At 41.4% G+C, this 17,823-nt stretch overlaps 1 protein-coding gene across 7 annotated transcripts in view; it reads left to right on the forward strand.

The window, feature by feature from the left end:
- Nucleotides 1-17,823, forward strand: part of Tiam2 (TIAM Rac1 associated GEF 2) — a 193,919-nt gene that overhangs the window by 153,859 nt on the left and 22,237 nt on the right. For 5 of the 7 annotated variants that reach the window (XM_023564560.2, XM_063232930.1, XM_013151077.3 and 2 more), the window contains one exon: nt 1,479-1,582. In XM_023564560.2, coding sequence (XP_023420328.2) covers nt 1,479-1,582 — 104 coding nt within the window. Of the gene's footprint in view, nt 1-1,478; nt 1,583-6,751; nt 7,175-10,464; nt 10,536-17,823 lie in introns of those variants that run through there. The other 2 variants (XM_023564562.2, XM_005003129.4) reach the window with 2 other exon arrangements.

Below are 17,823 nucleotides of genomic sequence, written 5' to 3' on the forward strand. Positions count from 1 at the left end.
GAGATGTGGACCGAGGATCTGGAGCGATAACCCCAGTGCTTTTAAATGCTGTTGCTTCTTAAAATTCCCCCCAGGAATGGTTCCTGACTTTGTGGTAGGCCCTGCCTTATCTTGTCTAGCATAACTCTGATCATATATGGCCCTTTTCTGGGTAGAACCACCACTTTGGGAAAGGCAAAGAGAAGAAATTGGAGCTGCAGAATTTTATAGACCATTACTGTTTTCTGGAGGTCCCACCTTCTCTTATAAGTGCCTGTGGTGTGAACAGTAACATCAACATAGGGGGCTGGAGGTTTAGCTCAGTGGCATAAGCGCCTGCCTTGGAAGCTGGCAGTCGTGAGTTCGATCCCCAGTACCAATAAAAAGGAAAAAGAAAAAAACAAAACAACAACAACAACAACAAAAACATGGATTAAGTACTTACATTCCTACCCTTAAACTGTCGGCCTTGCAGGCCCACAGAGATTCCAGAGGGGAATCTGCTGGGGATTATTCTCCTTGCCTGCCATCGTGCTGGACAGTTCCTTTGTCAGCAGTTTTGTCCTTGCCTTTGGGCTTGGCCATCTCAGAAGCTGGCTGCTCTTACAGTTGCCCAGGATTACTCTGTTAAATATCAGAATTAGAAAGAAAATTGCATTATATTTTGATAGATTCTAATCTTTCCATCAGTCTTGAATTTGTTAACTTGAGAACTGTGGAAGGAGTTAAGGACAGGGTGTGTGTTATAGGCTGGGAAGCTCTGTACTCAGCACAAATATCTTTGCCTTTTCTCTGGATATTAGCAAGAATTTGCTTTTCTTCTTAGGACTTCAATTTAAGATGAGAATGTGGCTAATGTTATAAAATGAATTATACTTGCAAGTAAACAAATAGTGCACTTTTAAGTGTCTCTTATAATGCACCATTAATTTTCTAAGATATACTGGTAACTTTGTCTTCAGCCAAAAAATGGGGAGATACCACAAATGTCGGTATTTAATTCTGTAGTCAGATAAATTATTTAATATCAAAATGTAGTGAAGTATGTTTTGCACAGCAATGAGAAGAGTGATCAATGCACCAAACTCAGGTTTTTTGTTTTATTTTGTTTTGTTTTTAGACTGGTTTTCACTATGCAGTTCAGGCTGGCTTTGAACTCAATTTGTATCCCAGGGTATCCTCAAACTCAGAACCATGCTCCTGCCTCAACCTCCTGAGTGCTGGGATTACAAGCATGTCCCACCATGGCCAACTTTGAACTCAGTATTTTGATTGGTAGCTTTTGACCAAAATGGGCAGAAGGCATTGCTTCTTGATTTGGCTAGTGCTCCGTCTGTTTCAGAGGACGGGAGGAATGCCTTCGTAGCTGCAGGTGTTTAAGGGCTGCTGTGTGCTGCCCTGCAGGGTGTGAGTGTTTTCTTCTTTCCTCACCTGAAAACCAGTCAGTGCTACTCTGAGCAGGTGGCCTGGTTCATGAGTGTCTGTCATTTTTCCTGCAGATTTCAGCAACGTCCCTGACATCACAACTGGTATGAAAAGGAGCCAGACGGATGGCACTCTGGATCAAGTCACCCATCGAGAGAAAATGGAGCAGACGTCCAGGGTAAGATGCTGGTTCAGACTGCAAACCAAGAACCAGGCAGACAAGGACTAGTTCCCACTTTCACTCGAGCCGGGGAAGTAACATGTGGCATTTTCCTATCCTGAGTCCCAGCAGGTGATGCAAACATTTTTCTCCCCTCTGAGAATATCATTTCCTTTTCATTTGTTTTTGAGGTTAGTATCAAGAACCACTGACTTAGGCAGAACTCTTTTCTGACTTCCTGAACAGCGTCAAGGAACAGAGCAAGGAATGCTGTTCCTCCAATAGGAATGTTTTGTTTAGGTGTTTCGACAAGGAAACCATCAGCTCTGGGATCTTGAAAGTCATATTAAGTTACTATTCTGTTTCTTTTATTTTGGCCAGAGGCAAATTAGTTTTGCTATTTTTGTTGTCTAGCTGTAAAACACATGTAACCCGTGGTTACCATTTGCAAGCATGCACTTCAGTGGCACCAAGTACAATCATGTTGCTTTGCAGCCATCTCTCCCTTCTGTCCCTGGAGGTTTTCCATTATTCCAGACCAAAACGCTGTGTCCATACAAGCCCTAACTCTCGTTCTCTTCTCCTAGTTCCTCTGATACCCTCAATTCTACTGTTCTCCTTTGACGGTTTTAGGGACCTCATATGCGGTGTTTTTCCTTTTATCCCTGACTTGTTTTATATGACAGAATATCACCTAAGTGTTCATTCATGTTGCAGCCTCTGTCAGCTTTCATTCCTTTTTAAGGCTGAATAATATTCCATTGTATTGTTATAGCACATTTTGTTGACCTATCTGTCTCTTGATAGATGCTTGGGTTGTTGCCCCTACTTGGGAATTGTGGGTGATGCCACCCACAGTGGCCATCTACATACAAGCACCTGCTTGAATCCTGGTTTTCTCTTCTTTGGGAGAATCCATCTAGCAGCGCAATGTCAGGTCACAGATAATTCCATTTTTAGCTTTTTGATTAACACCTCAGCTTTCTCCCCAGCTCCATCCCCTTTTCCATTTCCCTTTTGCTGGGCCCTGGGGCCCCAGTTTCTCCCCAGCCGCAGCAGTGCTGCTGGCCCTAGTCCATACTTTTCCAGTATTAGCTGATTTCACTCAGCTGTGTTTTCCGAAATGGTCTGACATGGTGTATTTTCATGTCCAGCCTAGATTTTTAAATTATCACTCTGTTCTTACTTCCTGCTTTTGTCTTAAATACTAAATAGAAATGGAGGAAATTTAAGCAATGACAGATATTTAAAGAAAAGTTATAGTGGGACCAGGTCAGGTTGGGTTTAAATTAACAGTACAGGAGCTGGTCCCTGGGCGTGTGGCTGTGTGGCACCTTGTTTGGCGCACAGTGGATGGCGCAGCTTTCAGCTTGAAAATGGCCCTGGCACTGAGCCTCTCTTCTCCCCCTCCTCCTTTTCCATTCCTACTCCTCCGCTTATCTCCCATTCCCTCTCTCTTTCTTAGCTCTCCTCTTTCTCTGATTCATAGAGGCTGTCATTATTCTGGTTATTCACCTGGATGTAAGTGCTTTGACTAAACTGACATCCATCAGAAGTATTAGTCTTAACTGCTATATTCTATCTCTGCTGAGTTACTGACTTTTGAATATCATAGCTAATATCTACTTTTTTCATGCACAGTGGATCCTTTGTGTTAAATTTTTTTTTGTTGTCTTTTTCCTTTTTATTGGTATCAGGGATTGAACTCATGACTGTCTGCTTGCAAGGCAGGCGCTTATGCCACTGAGCTAAATCCCCAGCCCCTTGTGTTAAATGTTTTTTCAAAGAGCAAATACTCCTGAAACACTCATACAGCAAGGCTGTCTGGGTGAGTGTCCCTCTGGGCCACTGGCAGTGTGGTGCTTGGGAGTAAATTACTTAACACTTAATGCAGTCAGGAGAAAATGCATTTCTCTTTGTGATCATCGGCTTAGATTGCACATTAATGTTCTTAGGAAGGAAATTAATTTCCCAAAGTTTGTATCTTTTTATTCAATGGAAGAGTTAAATGGAAAGTTAGCTTCTTAAGGCCATTTCAAATCCTGTTTTAGGGTGGTGCCTGTCGCAGCTAAGCAAAGTCGTTGCAGAGTCAATGTTGGAGCATAATTCCGAAGCTGAGATGTAAAAGCTGTAGTCAGGTTGCAACTGGGGTGATGTGTGTGCTCTATTTGCATTGTTAAAAATAGTGAGGGGGAAAAAGTAAATGCATAAAATACATTTATTCATAAATATACTTTTCATACATGCATATCAAAGAACTCACAGGGAAAAACCCCATTGAAAGAGAATACAGGTTAAATAGCCTTGAGCTTGGGGGCTGGGGATTTAGCTCAGCGGCATAAGCACCTGCTTTGCAAGCAGGCAGTCCTGAGTTCAATCCCTGGTACCGATAAAAAGGAAAAAGACCAAAAAAAAAAAAAAAAATCCTTCAACTGAAATGCCCACAGGTGTTTCAGATTTCTCTTCTCTTCTTTCTTTCTTTTTCTCTTTCTTCTTTCTTTTCTCTTTCTTTCTTTCTTCTTTCTTTCTTTTTCTTTCTTTCTTCTTTCTTTTTCTCTTTCTTCTTTCTTTTCTTTCTTTCTTCTTTCTTTTTCTTTCTTCTTTCTTTCTTTCTTTCTTTCTTTCTTTCTTTCTTTCTTTCTTTCTTTCTGCAATAACCATCCTCCACTGCAGGGGCAATATTGGAAAAGAGGAATTAAAATCTCAGCACAGGCATTGTGCTTGGTCCAGCTGAAATCTACTGGACCCTTGATTTCTACATTGATAAACATGGGGTGTCTGCCTGGCTTCACATCTTCTTTACACAGTTGTCTTAATGCTTTTTATTCTATTCTTTTTTCTTTTCTTTCTTCTTGCTTCCCTTTGTCCCTTCCTTCCTTCCTTCCTTCCTTCCTTCCTTCCTTCCTTCCTTCCTTCCTTCCTTCCGTATTGGGGATTGACTCCAGAGCTTAACAATTAACTACATCCCCAGTCCTGTTGTATTTTTATATTGGAAATATTATTTTAATTAATTTATTGGTACATTTTAGATATACATAATGATAACATTTATCACAGGGAATTTGTACCTGTACATGATATATCTTGATTCTTTTTTTCCCCAGTGTCCTCCTTATAATGCCTCTTTCCCTCCTTATTTATAGACCTTTGGTTCCATTTTTCCTTCTGTTCTCTTTTATTTTTCTTGTCCTTTCTTTCCTCCCTCCCATTTGAACATTTTCTCTTTCTCAATATTTATTACACATTTTAGTCTTTATTTATCCTTTCAGCTTCTTGCACGAGAGAAACTATGCAATATTTAAGCATATGTATCCTATTTATTTCACTTAAGAATATGGTCTCAAGGCGCATCAATTTACCTAGAAATGTCCCTAGATTGTCCTTTAGAGCAGAGTAGTAGGCCATTTTTAGTAGTAGTCCATCTTCTTTATCCATTCACCAGTTGATGGCCATTTGGGCTAAGATTTAGCTATTACAAACTGTGCTACCACAAACATGGGCACGCATAAATTGCTGTGGTGTGATGCCTTTAATCCTTTCAAGAAGATACCAAGAAGAGGAATAGTCAGTTCAAATACTCTCAAGTTTCAGTTTTTTCAGCAATCTCCACACTGATTTCTACAGGGGTTGCACAATCTACGCTCTCACTGACAGTGGAGAGGGCCCCTTTCCCCCACTGCTGAACCAATAACAGCATCTGTTATTGGCTGATTTCTTGATAATCACCATTTTTTCTGAAGTGAGATGCAATCTCAGTGTTTTAATTTATGTCTCTCAAATGACCAGTTATGTTGAATGTTTTTTCATATATTTATTTGCTGTTTGTATTTCTTCATGTGAGAAGTGTCTTTTTACTACAAATCGACAATTTTTAAATTGGGTCTTTAAATTTGGAGAGGTCTGATGTTTTTGAGTTCTTTATATATTCTAGCTACTAGTGCTTTGTCTGAGGAATAGCTGGCAAAACTTCTTTCCCATTCTATGAGTTGTCTGATTACTCTATTGGTGTTTTTTGTTGGTTTGTTGGTTTTTTTTTTGTTTTGTTTTGGTTTTTTTTTTTGCTGTGCAAAACCTTTTAAATAAGATAATATCCCAATTGTTGATTCAGATTTCAAATACTAGAATATTACATTGTACACGAGGTATCTATGGGATGAGATCCAAGTGTAAATGCAATTCATTTGTGTTTCATACACACCATCTACACATAACATGAAGGTTATTTTATACAGTGTTTTTACGCATTTGTGTTTTGACTGTGATCGTCACATGAGGTCAACTATGGAATTTAACTAGGGGTATTGGATCTTGCAACATTTTGCATGTCAGATTTTTGGATTGAGTGTTCAATCTGTGTGAGCAGGTGAAGCAGATCCTGTCAAAGTCCACTCAAATCTTTTTCACTTTTTTCCAGATAGGAAGCGATAGATATGTAATAATGGATTTCAGTACGTTTTAGAAAAATACAGGAAATGCATGGCGCACAGGTTATCTGATTGTTGGGGAAAAAAAATTCAGTGACTACCCAAAGTAATAACTGTGATGGGTATAAGTTGCGAGGAAGAGAAAGTTTCAAACTTAAGGATTGGAAAAATGTTTTGTGCAATACTTTTAACCTCTTAGAAACATCAGTTTATGTGCATTAGCAATCCCTTTGCTTTTCAACAGCCATGGTGCATGGTGGGGGCGCAGGCCCAGAGTGGGCTGGGCAAGGACCTTCCAAGAGTCGTCCACACTTTGTCCTCTACAAGGAACTTCTGATGCCTGAGGAAGTAGCCTCTGCTTCCCAGGCCTTCTCAGGGGTCATTAGCTTCTTTTCATATTAAACTTGGGTTGAACCTAATTTGAACCTGGGCCACTGGGGATATTTTCCTATCGAGTATTCTACAATTGAAAATAAGGAATAATTTCCATAGAAAATCACACCAAGCCTGGCTTGATGAAGCACAGCTGTAACCAGGGCTTTTGACAGCCCCGCAATTTCTGCAAATGGTTCATAATTGATTGCTTTCTCACTCTTTAAGGGTGCCTATTACTGTCACAGCTCTTTGTGTGACCCTGTCAGCCTTTCCTGTGTGGGGGACCCCCTCCCAGTATTGTTGACAGTTAGCATGTGCTATTGTAATAGTTGGAAGTTTGAAAGGAATAAACAGTTTCTCTTTGGGTAAGAGGGTTGAAAGAGTCTCTGGCTTGTTTTCGGAACTGAAGGTGTGTTAAGTGGTCCCCGACAGCAATGTTGCTCATGTCCTGTGTTGTGCTCTTGGAGCTGGCTATGAAGATGTGGCACTAGATAGCCCTGTAGTCCCCACCTCTGTCGTAACCAGGTGCCTCCCCAGGGCGGGCAGACTCACAGTGTGGGCAGGCATCTGAACAGAGGGGAGAGCCTTCCCCAGCCACTGTGCTGCTTTGGCTGAAGAGCACGGTGGCGCTCGGAGTCCTTGTGGATGTGACTGGGAGAGCAGTTTAGGATTTTTTTTCATTTCACTGCCTGTGGATGAGAGAGAGAGGATGTGAGCCTTACACACTTCTCTACAGCCGGCTGTGGATGTGATGATCCTTTCTTCGAGAGGGAGCAGGTCCCTTTGAACGTCTCCCTTTTTTGAACACCATGTAAGTAAATGAAGGCTTGGATTTTCATGGATAAAGATTCTGCTCCAAATGTAGGCATGGTTTTGTTGTCTGAACTGAATATTGATTTTATTCTAAAAATGTCTCAAGACTGTTATGCAGATGAGATGTGTCTCTCTTTCCAGAGGGATTCTGATGGTAATCTTTGCATTTGTGATAGCTTAGGCTTAGAGAACTTTGTTTTTGTATACTACTTTTTCTGTGGCATTGTCAACTTTTCCTTTCTTATTCTGGTGTCTTTAAGTTGATCTCTGAAATAGTTTTGTCTGTTTCAACTACAAAGATATCAGAAAGGCCCATGAAAATATTTACTCTGTAAAATACACTTGAAAAGAGAGAAGGAAGAATTTGAATATAGCAAATAATTCTATGCTTATACTATTTCCTTAGAGCACAGCATATATTAGGCTTAATGCTGTAAAAGAAAATCCGCCAAGGTGAAACTCAATTTCTACGCGATAAGCAGCGTTTTTAATTTAGTTATTTCTGATTAAATAATTTTAAAGCTTTTAAGGAGAATTTTATGTAATCACCTAGTGTAGCTTTGGCAGTGATTATTTTTGCAGTTTGTAGGCGGTGTGTTGCTAGAACAGAGAGCATTGGAAATCTGAAGACGTACAGCGTGACAGCTGTGTGTTGTGCTCTTTGCAATTTAAGCATGTTTAAGATGTATTTTGTCCTGTTTATTTTTTCAAAAAAGAACAAAAGAATGTACATTAATGGTTAGGTTTTTAGTACACAGTGTGAACATAACTTGCATTTAATATTTAACTCCTACCCACCCACTTAGCTCAAGCTTTTGTGGTTTTCATATGCATTGCTTTTAAGAGTGTGCATATCTAAGAGGCTAAGGAAAGGCTATTAGACTCCACGATTAGTTTTCCAGCACTTCCAACTATACGCTTTTCTTGGCATTTCCCACAAAATCTCCATGTCTTTTGTGTTATTTGAAGTTTTTGTTGGTCAAATTAAAATACAATTTATTTATAAGCAGTCTTTCTCCATGGTACAAATCAAAAGGTTAATATATCGTGATCCTTTTCTTAAAACTAGACATAGCTATTTCTAAATGCAAGCTCTCTAACTTATTTCTATTTGATTGAACACAGAGCTTGTATTCTCAAAGCAAATGCTTTGTTCCTGAAAAGTAATTTAGGCTGTGGTGTTTTCCAGTAGTAAGATAGTCTCTCATAACTATTTCCTTCCAAGTAACCTTTCTTGCAGGCCGTGATATTAGGAAGAACTCTTGACCTGATATTTGCAGTCAGAATTTGTACCCTGGTTCACTAGGGTTTACCACTATGTGATCTGGGACAAGTTATCTAACTTTTTATAGATTATGAAGTTATAAGTCGCCCTTTCCTGACGTATCTCCATGATGGATGTTTTTGAGTGATTTCCTTTTCAGCTCACAGGATGAGCTCTTCATCTGGAAGGTTCATTGACAGATAAGAAAACAAGTATAAAGATATAAGTCACCTAATAAAATGTTGGGCAAATTAATGCATGTGCATAACAAACATCTTAGCTGCCTTCTCAGTCTGCTGCTTACTCAGTGGTCAGATCTTCCTGAACTGTTCCATGATATGAAAAAGAATTGGAAGCCAAGAACGCTAAGAGTAGGTTACATCTTCTTGACTTTTCGTGCTCTGCATGAAGACAAAGCCTGCCCAGCTTTTAGTGAATTTTTCTGATGTATAGTGTCTCAAATTGTGAGTTTTTCCAGAGCATTGCTGCTACAACTAAATAGAGACAGTGCCTTTTGGATCTGGCTCCATCTGTAGCCACGTGCAAAGACTCTTAGCAAAACCTGGGAGGTGCTGTGGTGGAGGAGGTCTCATAGCTCTCCCTGGAAGGGGCAGCATCAGGCTAAGTTTTTGTCTCTCATTCTCAAGTGTATCATTCTGCCATTCTAACGTGATACTTGTTACCTAACATAAGACAGGGTAGTAACTTGCGGAGCTTGAGTGAAAAGACTGCTGTTGTCATTGTAGCAGAAGGAGCATTTTTTCTTAACTTTCAAAAATCCATCTATGAGTACATCATGTATCTATGTGCAGTACTGAGAATTGAACCCAGTGCCTTTAGCTTGAGCTGTAGTGCCACCTCTTTTTATTTTCAGACAGTCTTATTCACTAAGTTGCTCAAACTTTAGATTCTCCTGCCTCAGCCTCCCAGAATGCTGGGATTACAGGTATGCACCACCACACCAAAAGACATTTGATCTCTTTGTAGTTAGTAGAAGTTTTCTTTCCTTTCCTGTTTTCTTAGCTCCAGGGTATTAGCTTGGTACTTCTTTGCATCTGACCTTGATCATTATAATGGCAGGGTTAGGGTGACACACTTAGGAAACCCCAAGATGTCTGTCCTGCTGGCTGCCAGTGATCACTTACTTCATTCACCAGGGCTAAAGATATCCATGTACCAAAATGCAAAAAAAGATAAAATGCCTAAATCTTCATATCGACGTCAGAGTGTGTCTGAGAGTAAGCTAAGAGGGAGCCAGAAATACAGAGTGGGCCTTAAAATGCTGGAAGTGCATGCTGTGCCAGCAGCTGCTCAGAAAGTAGGTGGGGAGGAGAGAGCTTGCCCTGCAGGAGGCGAATCTCTGGAGACTGACAGGAAAGGCAGTGTGAGGAAGTCTTGCTGGTGGTGACCAATTTCTGCTTCTTGCAGCCGGCCCCAGCTCTGTCCCCATGGCTGATTCCTTCTGGTCACTGCGTGCTTGGACAGAAGCAAAGGAGAAGGGAGGCGGGAAAGGTGGCAGCTGTTGTCAGGCTCAGAGCTGGAAACTGCCATCATCAGGATATTGGCCGATCAGTACTCAGCTGTCTGTCCAGATTCAGATCCTGCATTTGCTTGTTGTGGTGGGGTGGCCTTGGGACCTATTAGTTTGCGTGCAAATAGGGGCCAAGGATTGTGTTTTCTACATTAAGCATGGACTGTATTGATGTGAAGGAGCAGAGTAATGGGAAAGGCAGAGGCTGTGGAACCCGAGACTGTCTGGAAGCTTAGAGCACCAGCTCTGTGAGGCTTGGGGCTCTCAGTCTGGAGATGAGCACCTGGCTCACAGTGCAGTTGGAGAACTCAGGGTGGTCCCTTCTCATTCTCTTGTAACTGTGGTTCATTGTGCACAGGGCTGGGTTCCTAGCTATCTAACTTTTTTATTATTTTACTTTTTTAACTGCCCCCAGCACCATCCTGTGTACTTTCCTCTGTGACCTCCTTTCTTATTCTTTTTCAGATTTGTCCTTTTTGTATTATCTTTCTAGAAATAAATTGTTCCCGAGAATCACATCCAGAATCCCAGATGGAAGAACAAAACAAGAAGAAGTATAAGGAGGTAGCAATACAGCGTGAATCAAAGAGGGGTGGGGCTGGGGATTGGCCTTGTCAGGTAGAACCCTGGCTGCAAAATTAACTCACTGTCAAGCCAGCCCAAGTGCTGAAGGGATAATTACACACCCTCTTCTCACTGCTCGCATGGGAACTGATGACTAAGAACCAGAAGGTGACTTGGAGACTCCCCAGAGCCGAGGCTACACAGATTTGACTCTGACATAGCAGAGCAGCCTGAGAAACAGGGGAGTCTTCACCTAATGACATTTATTTCTGGCGCAAGTTCCTTCTTACCCAGTCTTTCCTTTGAAATAGCAGGGACCAGGGTGTAAGAAGGATGCATTTGCCCTTTCCAAGGCAAATGAAGAGTTAAGACCGAAGAGTAGCCGGCCAGCCACCTGCAGCCTGGGTGCCGGGTCCGCTAGCCAGCCCCACAGCTGCCTACCAGTCAGGGTGGGGCTGGACATCAAGTTCTGTGTGTCATTCCTCTCTCTTCTGTCCCCCATCTTCTGTGCCTTTCAGCCTCATCCTCTACATTTTTATGTCTCTTCTAACTTTCTGAGTTGGAGACAGATCTTCATGGAGCTTCAGTGTGAGTTTGGTTTCAGGGGAAGAAAACACTTTGAATTTCTCTGGGCAAACCCTGGCATCAGTATAAATCCCATTTGCAGGTACTCGCACACTCTCAGTGAAACTTTGAGGACACAGTTACAATATATGGGTTTTAGCCCTAAGTGTTATGCTGAGAATTGCTTTCTTGTCCTAGAATAAGTCACCAGGCTTCTCCATTGGCTGGACTGTCCACCCCACTCTGCCATCTCTCCCTAATTGTCCTTCTGCCCAAATGCCTGATCTAACGCTGTTTTTTGCTTAACATTGGTTTTTGTCCTAATTTATAGGGAGAGCTCCTTAAAAGTAATCTTAGAATTACCCTGCTCACCTGTTGTCCTCACACTGTTCACTGAAGTTAAAATCTCTTAAGATTGCAGAGCTTTTTTTTGGGGGGGGGTGTCTTTTTTTGTTTTTATCGGTACCAGGGATCGAACTCATGACTGCCTGCTTGCAAGGCAGGCGCTTATGCCACTGAGCTAAATCCCCAGCCTGATTGCAGAGCTTTTTAAGGTAATGGTAAGTGAAGGTCAGGATGATTAGGTATTTGTTTTCATAGCCACTCTGATTTCTTTGCTTTTAAAACTTGTTTTAGAAATTATTTAGAACAGATCATTTGAGAACCTGATGAAGGCTATGAATCTGCAGAAAACTGCTCATACATATACATTTAAAAAGTTGCATACAATTCCAGAGGAGGTGTCAATCTGATGGAATTTCTGTGGATTACCACTCCTTTAGAAGTAGGTGTTTTGGTTGGCAATTTTGACTGTAAAGAATTCGAGTCATTTTGTCTGGGTCTGACAATATTATCATCATCATGAAATTGGTTATCAAGTACCTACTATATAAAAAGCATCATTGTTGTTCAGTCAGGTGGCATTTTGAACTTTGTCTTTATCTTCGATTTGTTGAGTGAGATTAATTATTAATACTTTGGTTTTTTTTTAATTTACTAAGAGACATTAAGGAGTGTTAAATAACAGCCCCTTGGTATGCTGGTATCTTTGATGGCTCTGTTTCTACATGGAAGCCAAAGATTATAGGTGGTAACACTCAAATACTCTTTAAGGATTTATGCAAAGAAACAGCCCCTGCATTCTTCCAAATCAGAACCTGTGCTCCTACCCCCTGTTCTCACGTGGGAAATCACAGCTTAGCTTCTAAAGAAGAACACGATAGGCAGAGGGAAGCATGCTGACTGAGATCTGGTGCCCTGTCTGTGGCTGAACACTGCTGTCCCTTTGGGTCACCTCTGTCCCGTACCCAGGACTGAATCAAACAGCACATCTGCATTATGCCATTGGAAAGCAGATGTATAAGAAAGGTAGGAGAATTAACTAGGAAGGTTTCATCCTCCACTGCATTAAGTCAGAAAAGAAAGACCATCTGTTTTAATTTGTTGCATTAAGTGGAAAGACATTTGGGCTAGGAGTGCTGGAGGCTTTAGAAGAATTGTTTTACCCTAGATTTCCTATTAGTTAAAAACAGTAGGTTATATTTCCACAAGAGCTAATGGCTGTGAGGTGAAATTAAACAAGACCCATGGATTTGAAATGGCTTTTTAAATGGCAGGAACAATAAGCAAGATTGCTGATACTTAGGTGTGGGCATGTGCTATGAATTGTAAGTACATCACCTCACACCCTTTTTCTCCACAAACTTATGAATAGAACCTTTTAGCATGAAGAACGAGAGGTTGAGAGACATACTAACAGCCAGTATGTGACAGCCAGTCAGTGATAGAGCGGGAGCACTGATACAGCTGCATCTGATTTTAAAGCTGATTCTCTCCTGCACTGTTCTGCATAGCAGAGAGAATGTGGCACTAAGTGCAGGAAGGGGTGTGAAGGTGCTTCTTGTTTAAATGCCAGGTATGGGGAGTCTGGGTGTATTTACTCCTGAATTGATTTAAAGACGAGTGACTCTATTTGATAAATTGCAGAGTATGATGTTAGAAATTTGGATGTGACTGTTCAGTTTTTAGCTTTAGTTAAAAACCTGGCTACCCAATTTTTTAAACAATGCTCTTTGCTGTTTTACTTTTAGTCTTTAAACAATCTATTTCACAGATTTAGCTTACCAGGAAATTTTCAGTACTTCTGCCAAATTGAAATTTCTGAAAGAAAGGCTCATAATTCCTAGAGTACTAAGGATTAACATCTGACATGTTCACCTGAACAGTAGTAATGAGCTCAATATTTGTTGTGCATACTAACCTTAAAATGTATAGTACAATAAGTAGACTATTGACTTTTTTTAAAAAAGCGACTTAAAATACATTTGGCGGCTCATATGAGTGCAATTGGAAAGACCCATGACACAGAAAGGCTTACTGGGTGGCTTCTCTTTGTCTGCGGTGACCCTGAAGGTGGGCAGTGCCACCCTGGGTCCTTCCTGACTGTGGAGTGGGTCAGGAACTTATAAGCACTAACGTTACTATCTAAATGCAGTTTTAGTGAAATGTTTGTTTTCCTATACATGTCTTTCCTTGCGAAATCACATTTATGTAGATCCAAAATAACTTTAAAATTGCACCCACAAAAGGGCAATGGCTTTATAAATGAACTGATAAAACTCTAGGTTTGCTTTATGTGTCTTTGCTGTACTCCTGTGATAGTGGGGAAACAGTGCAGGGGAAATGTAAATGCCAGGCAGAGAAATCACCTCGGTGGTGATGTCCTCATAGAATCCGTCCCGTGGGCACTTCTGAAATGCTTCTAACATGAGATTACTGTATGGCCAAAATATGTTGATGATGCTATCTAATTAAAAGACTACTTGACTTGTTCAGTGTTAGGGTTCTAATTATTAAGATCAGAGAAAAGCAAACAACAAGGAAACTGTATTAGTTTTTGTCACAGTGAAGCCCCCTATTACTCCTGTACAACATTGACAGGAGGTATCAGGAAAGCTGTGGAGACCCAGGATTTATGTCCTAAAATAAGATCAGCATAATAGCAAGAAGAGCCAGCAGAGAACATGGCTGTCTGTAACAATCCAGAAACTGACATTAAATGCCCAGCAAATCGCAGCAAGGAACTGAAGCAGGTACAACCAAGTCAAACTTTTGCGCCTCAGAATTGTTCTCAAAGCTGACAGCTTGGTCTTCAGCTGGGAGCCAGGTACTAACCTGCTTTCTATTTTTGTAGATGGTGCAATCAGCAGCCCACATGGATTAAAACTTCGATAAAGGTTAGTTTTTTAGGAAAGCAGAGAAAGGAAGAGTAGATTTAGTTGAGTGACAGTCCAGGCTTAGGTTGCTGTAGGGCTACCTACAAGCTGGGCACTGCTTGTTATACCTAGGTTGTGTTTTAGGGTTCTCCTTGTTTTAGGGGTCAGCTCTGTCACCCTCCATCTTCTATAAATAATGTAGCCGTTACTTGCCCTCAAACTGGTAGCTGAGAAAGATTTTTCCAAGCTCTGGGATATCAAGAATTTGATTACAGTTGGTGTTGGTAACATATTTGTTCTTCGAATAGGAGATAGAGATAATCTTTCTGTGCTTAGCACCCAACCTTTATGCAATAGGCAGAAAATGCAGTAAAATTCTCAAGATAAGCAATATTTAAAGACTTTTTCTGCAAAGAGTGTTCAGTACTATGTTGTAGGTTGCCAAGAATTAAATCAGGGATATAACTGGAATAGAAGGTTGTGTTTTAGAAGACTGGCTGTGAACATGGAAACCAGCACATTAGATGAAATCAGAACTATTCTGTATACACAAGTTCAAACTAGTTTATGTGATTAATTAGCAGAATAATAGCAGGCTGTGGAGAAACCTGAAGGAAGAGAATAAAAAGGGGGGCTAGAATGGGGTATGATCTCCTATGGACACGAAGGAGTAGGAGAAGGTAGAATTGGAAGAGAAGACCCTGCTAAGAACATGTTTCCTCTGAAATTGAAGGATGCTGAGTCAGAGACTTTTAAAATTAGATAAATACATATAGAATGAATGATAAATGGTATAAGGCAATTGTTTGAAAATCTAACTATAGATATTGCCCCAAGTCATAGGGAAAGGAATCAAAAGCCATACATCTATCAATAAGCAAAACAAAGCTGGGGCTGGAGGTGTGGGCCTGTAACCTCAGCAGGCATGGGAAGCTGGTGCTAGAAGGTTACAAGTTTAAGCCTAGCCTAAGCAATTTAGCAAGAGCCTGTCTCAAAATTAAAAACAAAAATAAAAGGGCTGGCTGGGTATGTCACTGAGTGTGAAGGCCATGGCTTCAATCCCCAGCACCAGGGGTGGAGGTGGAGGTAGGAACCACTACAACAAAAAGTAAAAGACATTTACAGGAACTGAGCATCATTTTCTGGGCCCCAGAGCTGAGCCAAGCCAATACTCAGGTGTTTTCATTTTTTGTTTTTGACATGGTTGAAAGCGTATTAAAAGGTTTTATATTTGACTTAAGTTAAAGTTCTATTTGTAGTCTCTAATAATGTAATTTTGTTTTGGTTTAACTTAAATCTTTTTTGACCTGAGTCCATCTCTTTATAGGAGAGCTGAACAATTCACTTAAACTTTTCCTGTGATGAGCCGGTTTGTAAATATCTTAGGTCATCAAAACAGCTCACTTCAGTGATGCCATGTGGAAAGAGCAATACACAACATGGAGATGAACGAGCATGGCGGGGTTCTAATAAAACTTTATCCACAATAACAGAAGGCCTGGTTTGGCCTGTAGGCCATAATGTGATGACTCTGATCATCTTAACTCACTTTTTTGCTTCAGAGCAGGCTCATTGGCTTATGGGTGTCAACTTTTTTGCATTTGGAAAGCAAGGGACATTTTGGCTTTTGTACCCTTCTCTGGATGATCAGGATTAATTAGAGTCTAAGCATCAGAAATAAGCGGTCTTTTTTTCCAGATGAAAAATGGGGAAGAGAAAATTCAGGACCTGGCTAGGCAGGGGCAGGCATGGATCAGATAAGTCAGTTCTTTGTGTAAATTCTATCAGAGGAACATTGAAACAGCCAGTCTTTTATGTAAAAGGGGTAGTTTGTGTGGAAATGCTGCCCTAGCCCTTGAAATGTCCTTGGCAGAGAGATCTTATCTTTTTCATTCCTGAGTTCTGACCAAGGTGCCACTAAATAATAAAACAGCAGAAGGCAGTGTGTGGGGACAACAGGGTGCATCCTGGCTGCTCCTCCCCAGGTGCAAGGTGCCTGGGCAGAGCTGAGGTCTGGGAAGCCACTTAACCCTGACCCCAACATCCTCCGCCCTCCTGGTGTGCTGTCTGAGCACTACACATTTACTTCTAAGTGCACTCAAATGGCGGCTCTCCAAGTCACCCGGGCTGTTCTTTCTGCAGACTAAGTGGCCCCACTCCCTACTCCGGGCAGACCGCACCCGCACCCGCTCTGGACCCTGTGAAAGATGCAGCTGTCTGTGCCTGGCCTTTAGGGGCCTCCTCTGTGCTTTATTTTTCCTAGCAGCTTGTCATTTCTGTTGGAGATGCTCTAGCAGCTTGTCACTTCTGTCGGAGATGCTGTGTGTTCCACTTTTTGTCATCTTAGCCCTCATTACCTGTATATGCCACTCAGAACACAGCCCAGCAGAGAAGAGGGGCTCCATTTTATATGCAATAAAATCAAGTTCTTCTTATTGCATCAAGTTCTGATGCAATAAAATCCAGTTCTTCTGGGCCACTGTCCAGAGCACTCAGAGAACATTTATTCTTCTGTACTTTTGAAGATAGCAGATTTGAGGCATTAAACTCTCATTCGGACCCTTTCAGGGAGCACCTTTCAGTGAGCTTTATTGATCCCTTGCATCATGCTATGTATTTTTGTGTTTCACCTCATTGAATCCTCTGAATGACATGCAAAATGGGACCCCTGGTTTATAAGTGTGTAAACTGAGTGTGACTCAGTCAAGGTTCTTATTTGCCAAGCCAGAGTTTTAACTCTGGAGGCTGTTTATGTAAAAAATACTTAAGACAGAACAGGTCAAAGTATGTACAGGAAGCACTGGTGTTGATTCTAGTTTAACACTACAGGCAAAAGGGGCAGGGACTGGGGACAGCCTCACTAAGTGCATGCTCACCCATCGTGCCATGGGACCTTGGCCTTGCCCACTAGGTGGTGGGGACTGCCACACTCACCTCTGGGGTCTCCCCCACCTTTACATAAGGGTCACGGTCTCACAGCCTTCCTGCCTTGGCAGCCACAGTTCTTAACTACACTTGCTGAGCCCCTGCCTCTCCCATTTCTCTGCACGACGCCCTGCTTGTCCCAGCCATTCTGGCCCTCAGTTCTGCACATTCCATACTGCCCCAGCCCCACATTTAGCTAAATGTCACTGACTTTATTTACCTTGTGGTCTCAGCTTCAGCGTTAGTGCCCCTGGCCTTGCTCTGACCAGCCTGGCTCCCTCTGTTCTTTGAACACAGTCTCTGCCCTAGTGTCACCCACAGTGTGGCTGGGCTCTAAGCTAGTCTTCCCAGCCATACTGTGGGTGAAATTATGGCCGAGACTCTGTTAATCTCATTTGTCACAGGTTCCTTAAGAAAACAGAAAATTTTATGGAGCCTTTCTTGCTTCAAATCTTTTTTGTAGGAAAGGATTTTATGGAAAAAATGAAAACTCCTATATAAACCAAGAAAATTCCAATGAGCTAAAAGATTAAAATTAAAATAACTTTAAATGCAGTGTTAACCACTGCGTTTATTATTATATA

The sequence above is a fragment of the Cavia porcellus genome, unplaced genomic scaffold, assembly GCF_034190915.1.
Source record: "Cavia porcellus strain 051 isolate PalLab524CR breed Dunkin Hartley unplaced genomic scaffold, mCavPor4.1 scaffold_22, whole genome shotgun sequence".
Classification (NCBI taxonomy): domain Eukaryota; kingdom Metazoa; phylum Chordata; class Mammalia; order Rodentia; family Caviidae; genus Cavia; species Cavia porcellus.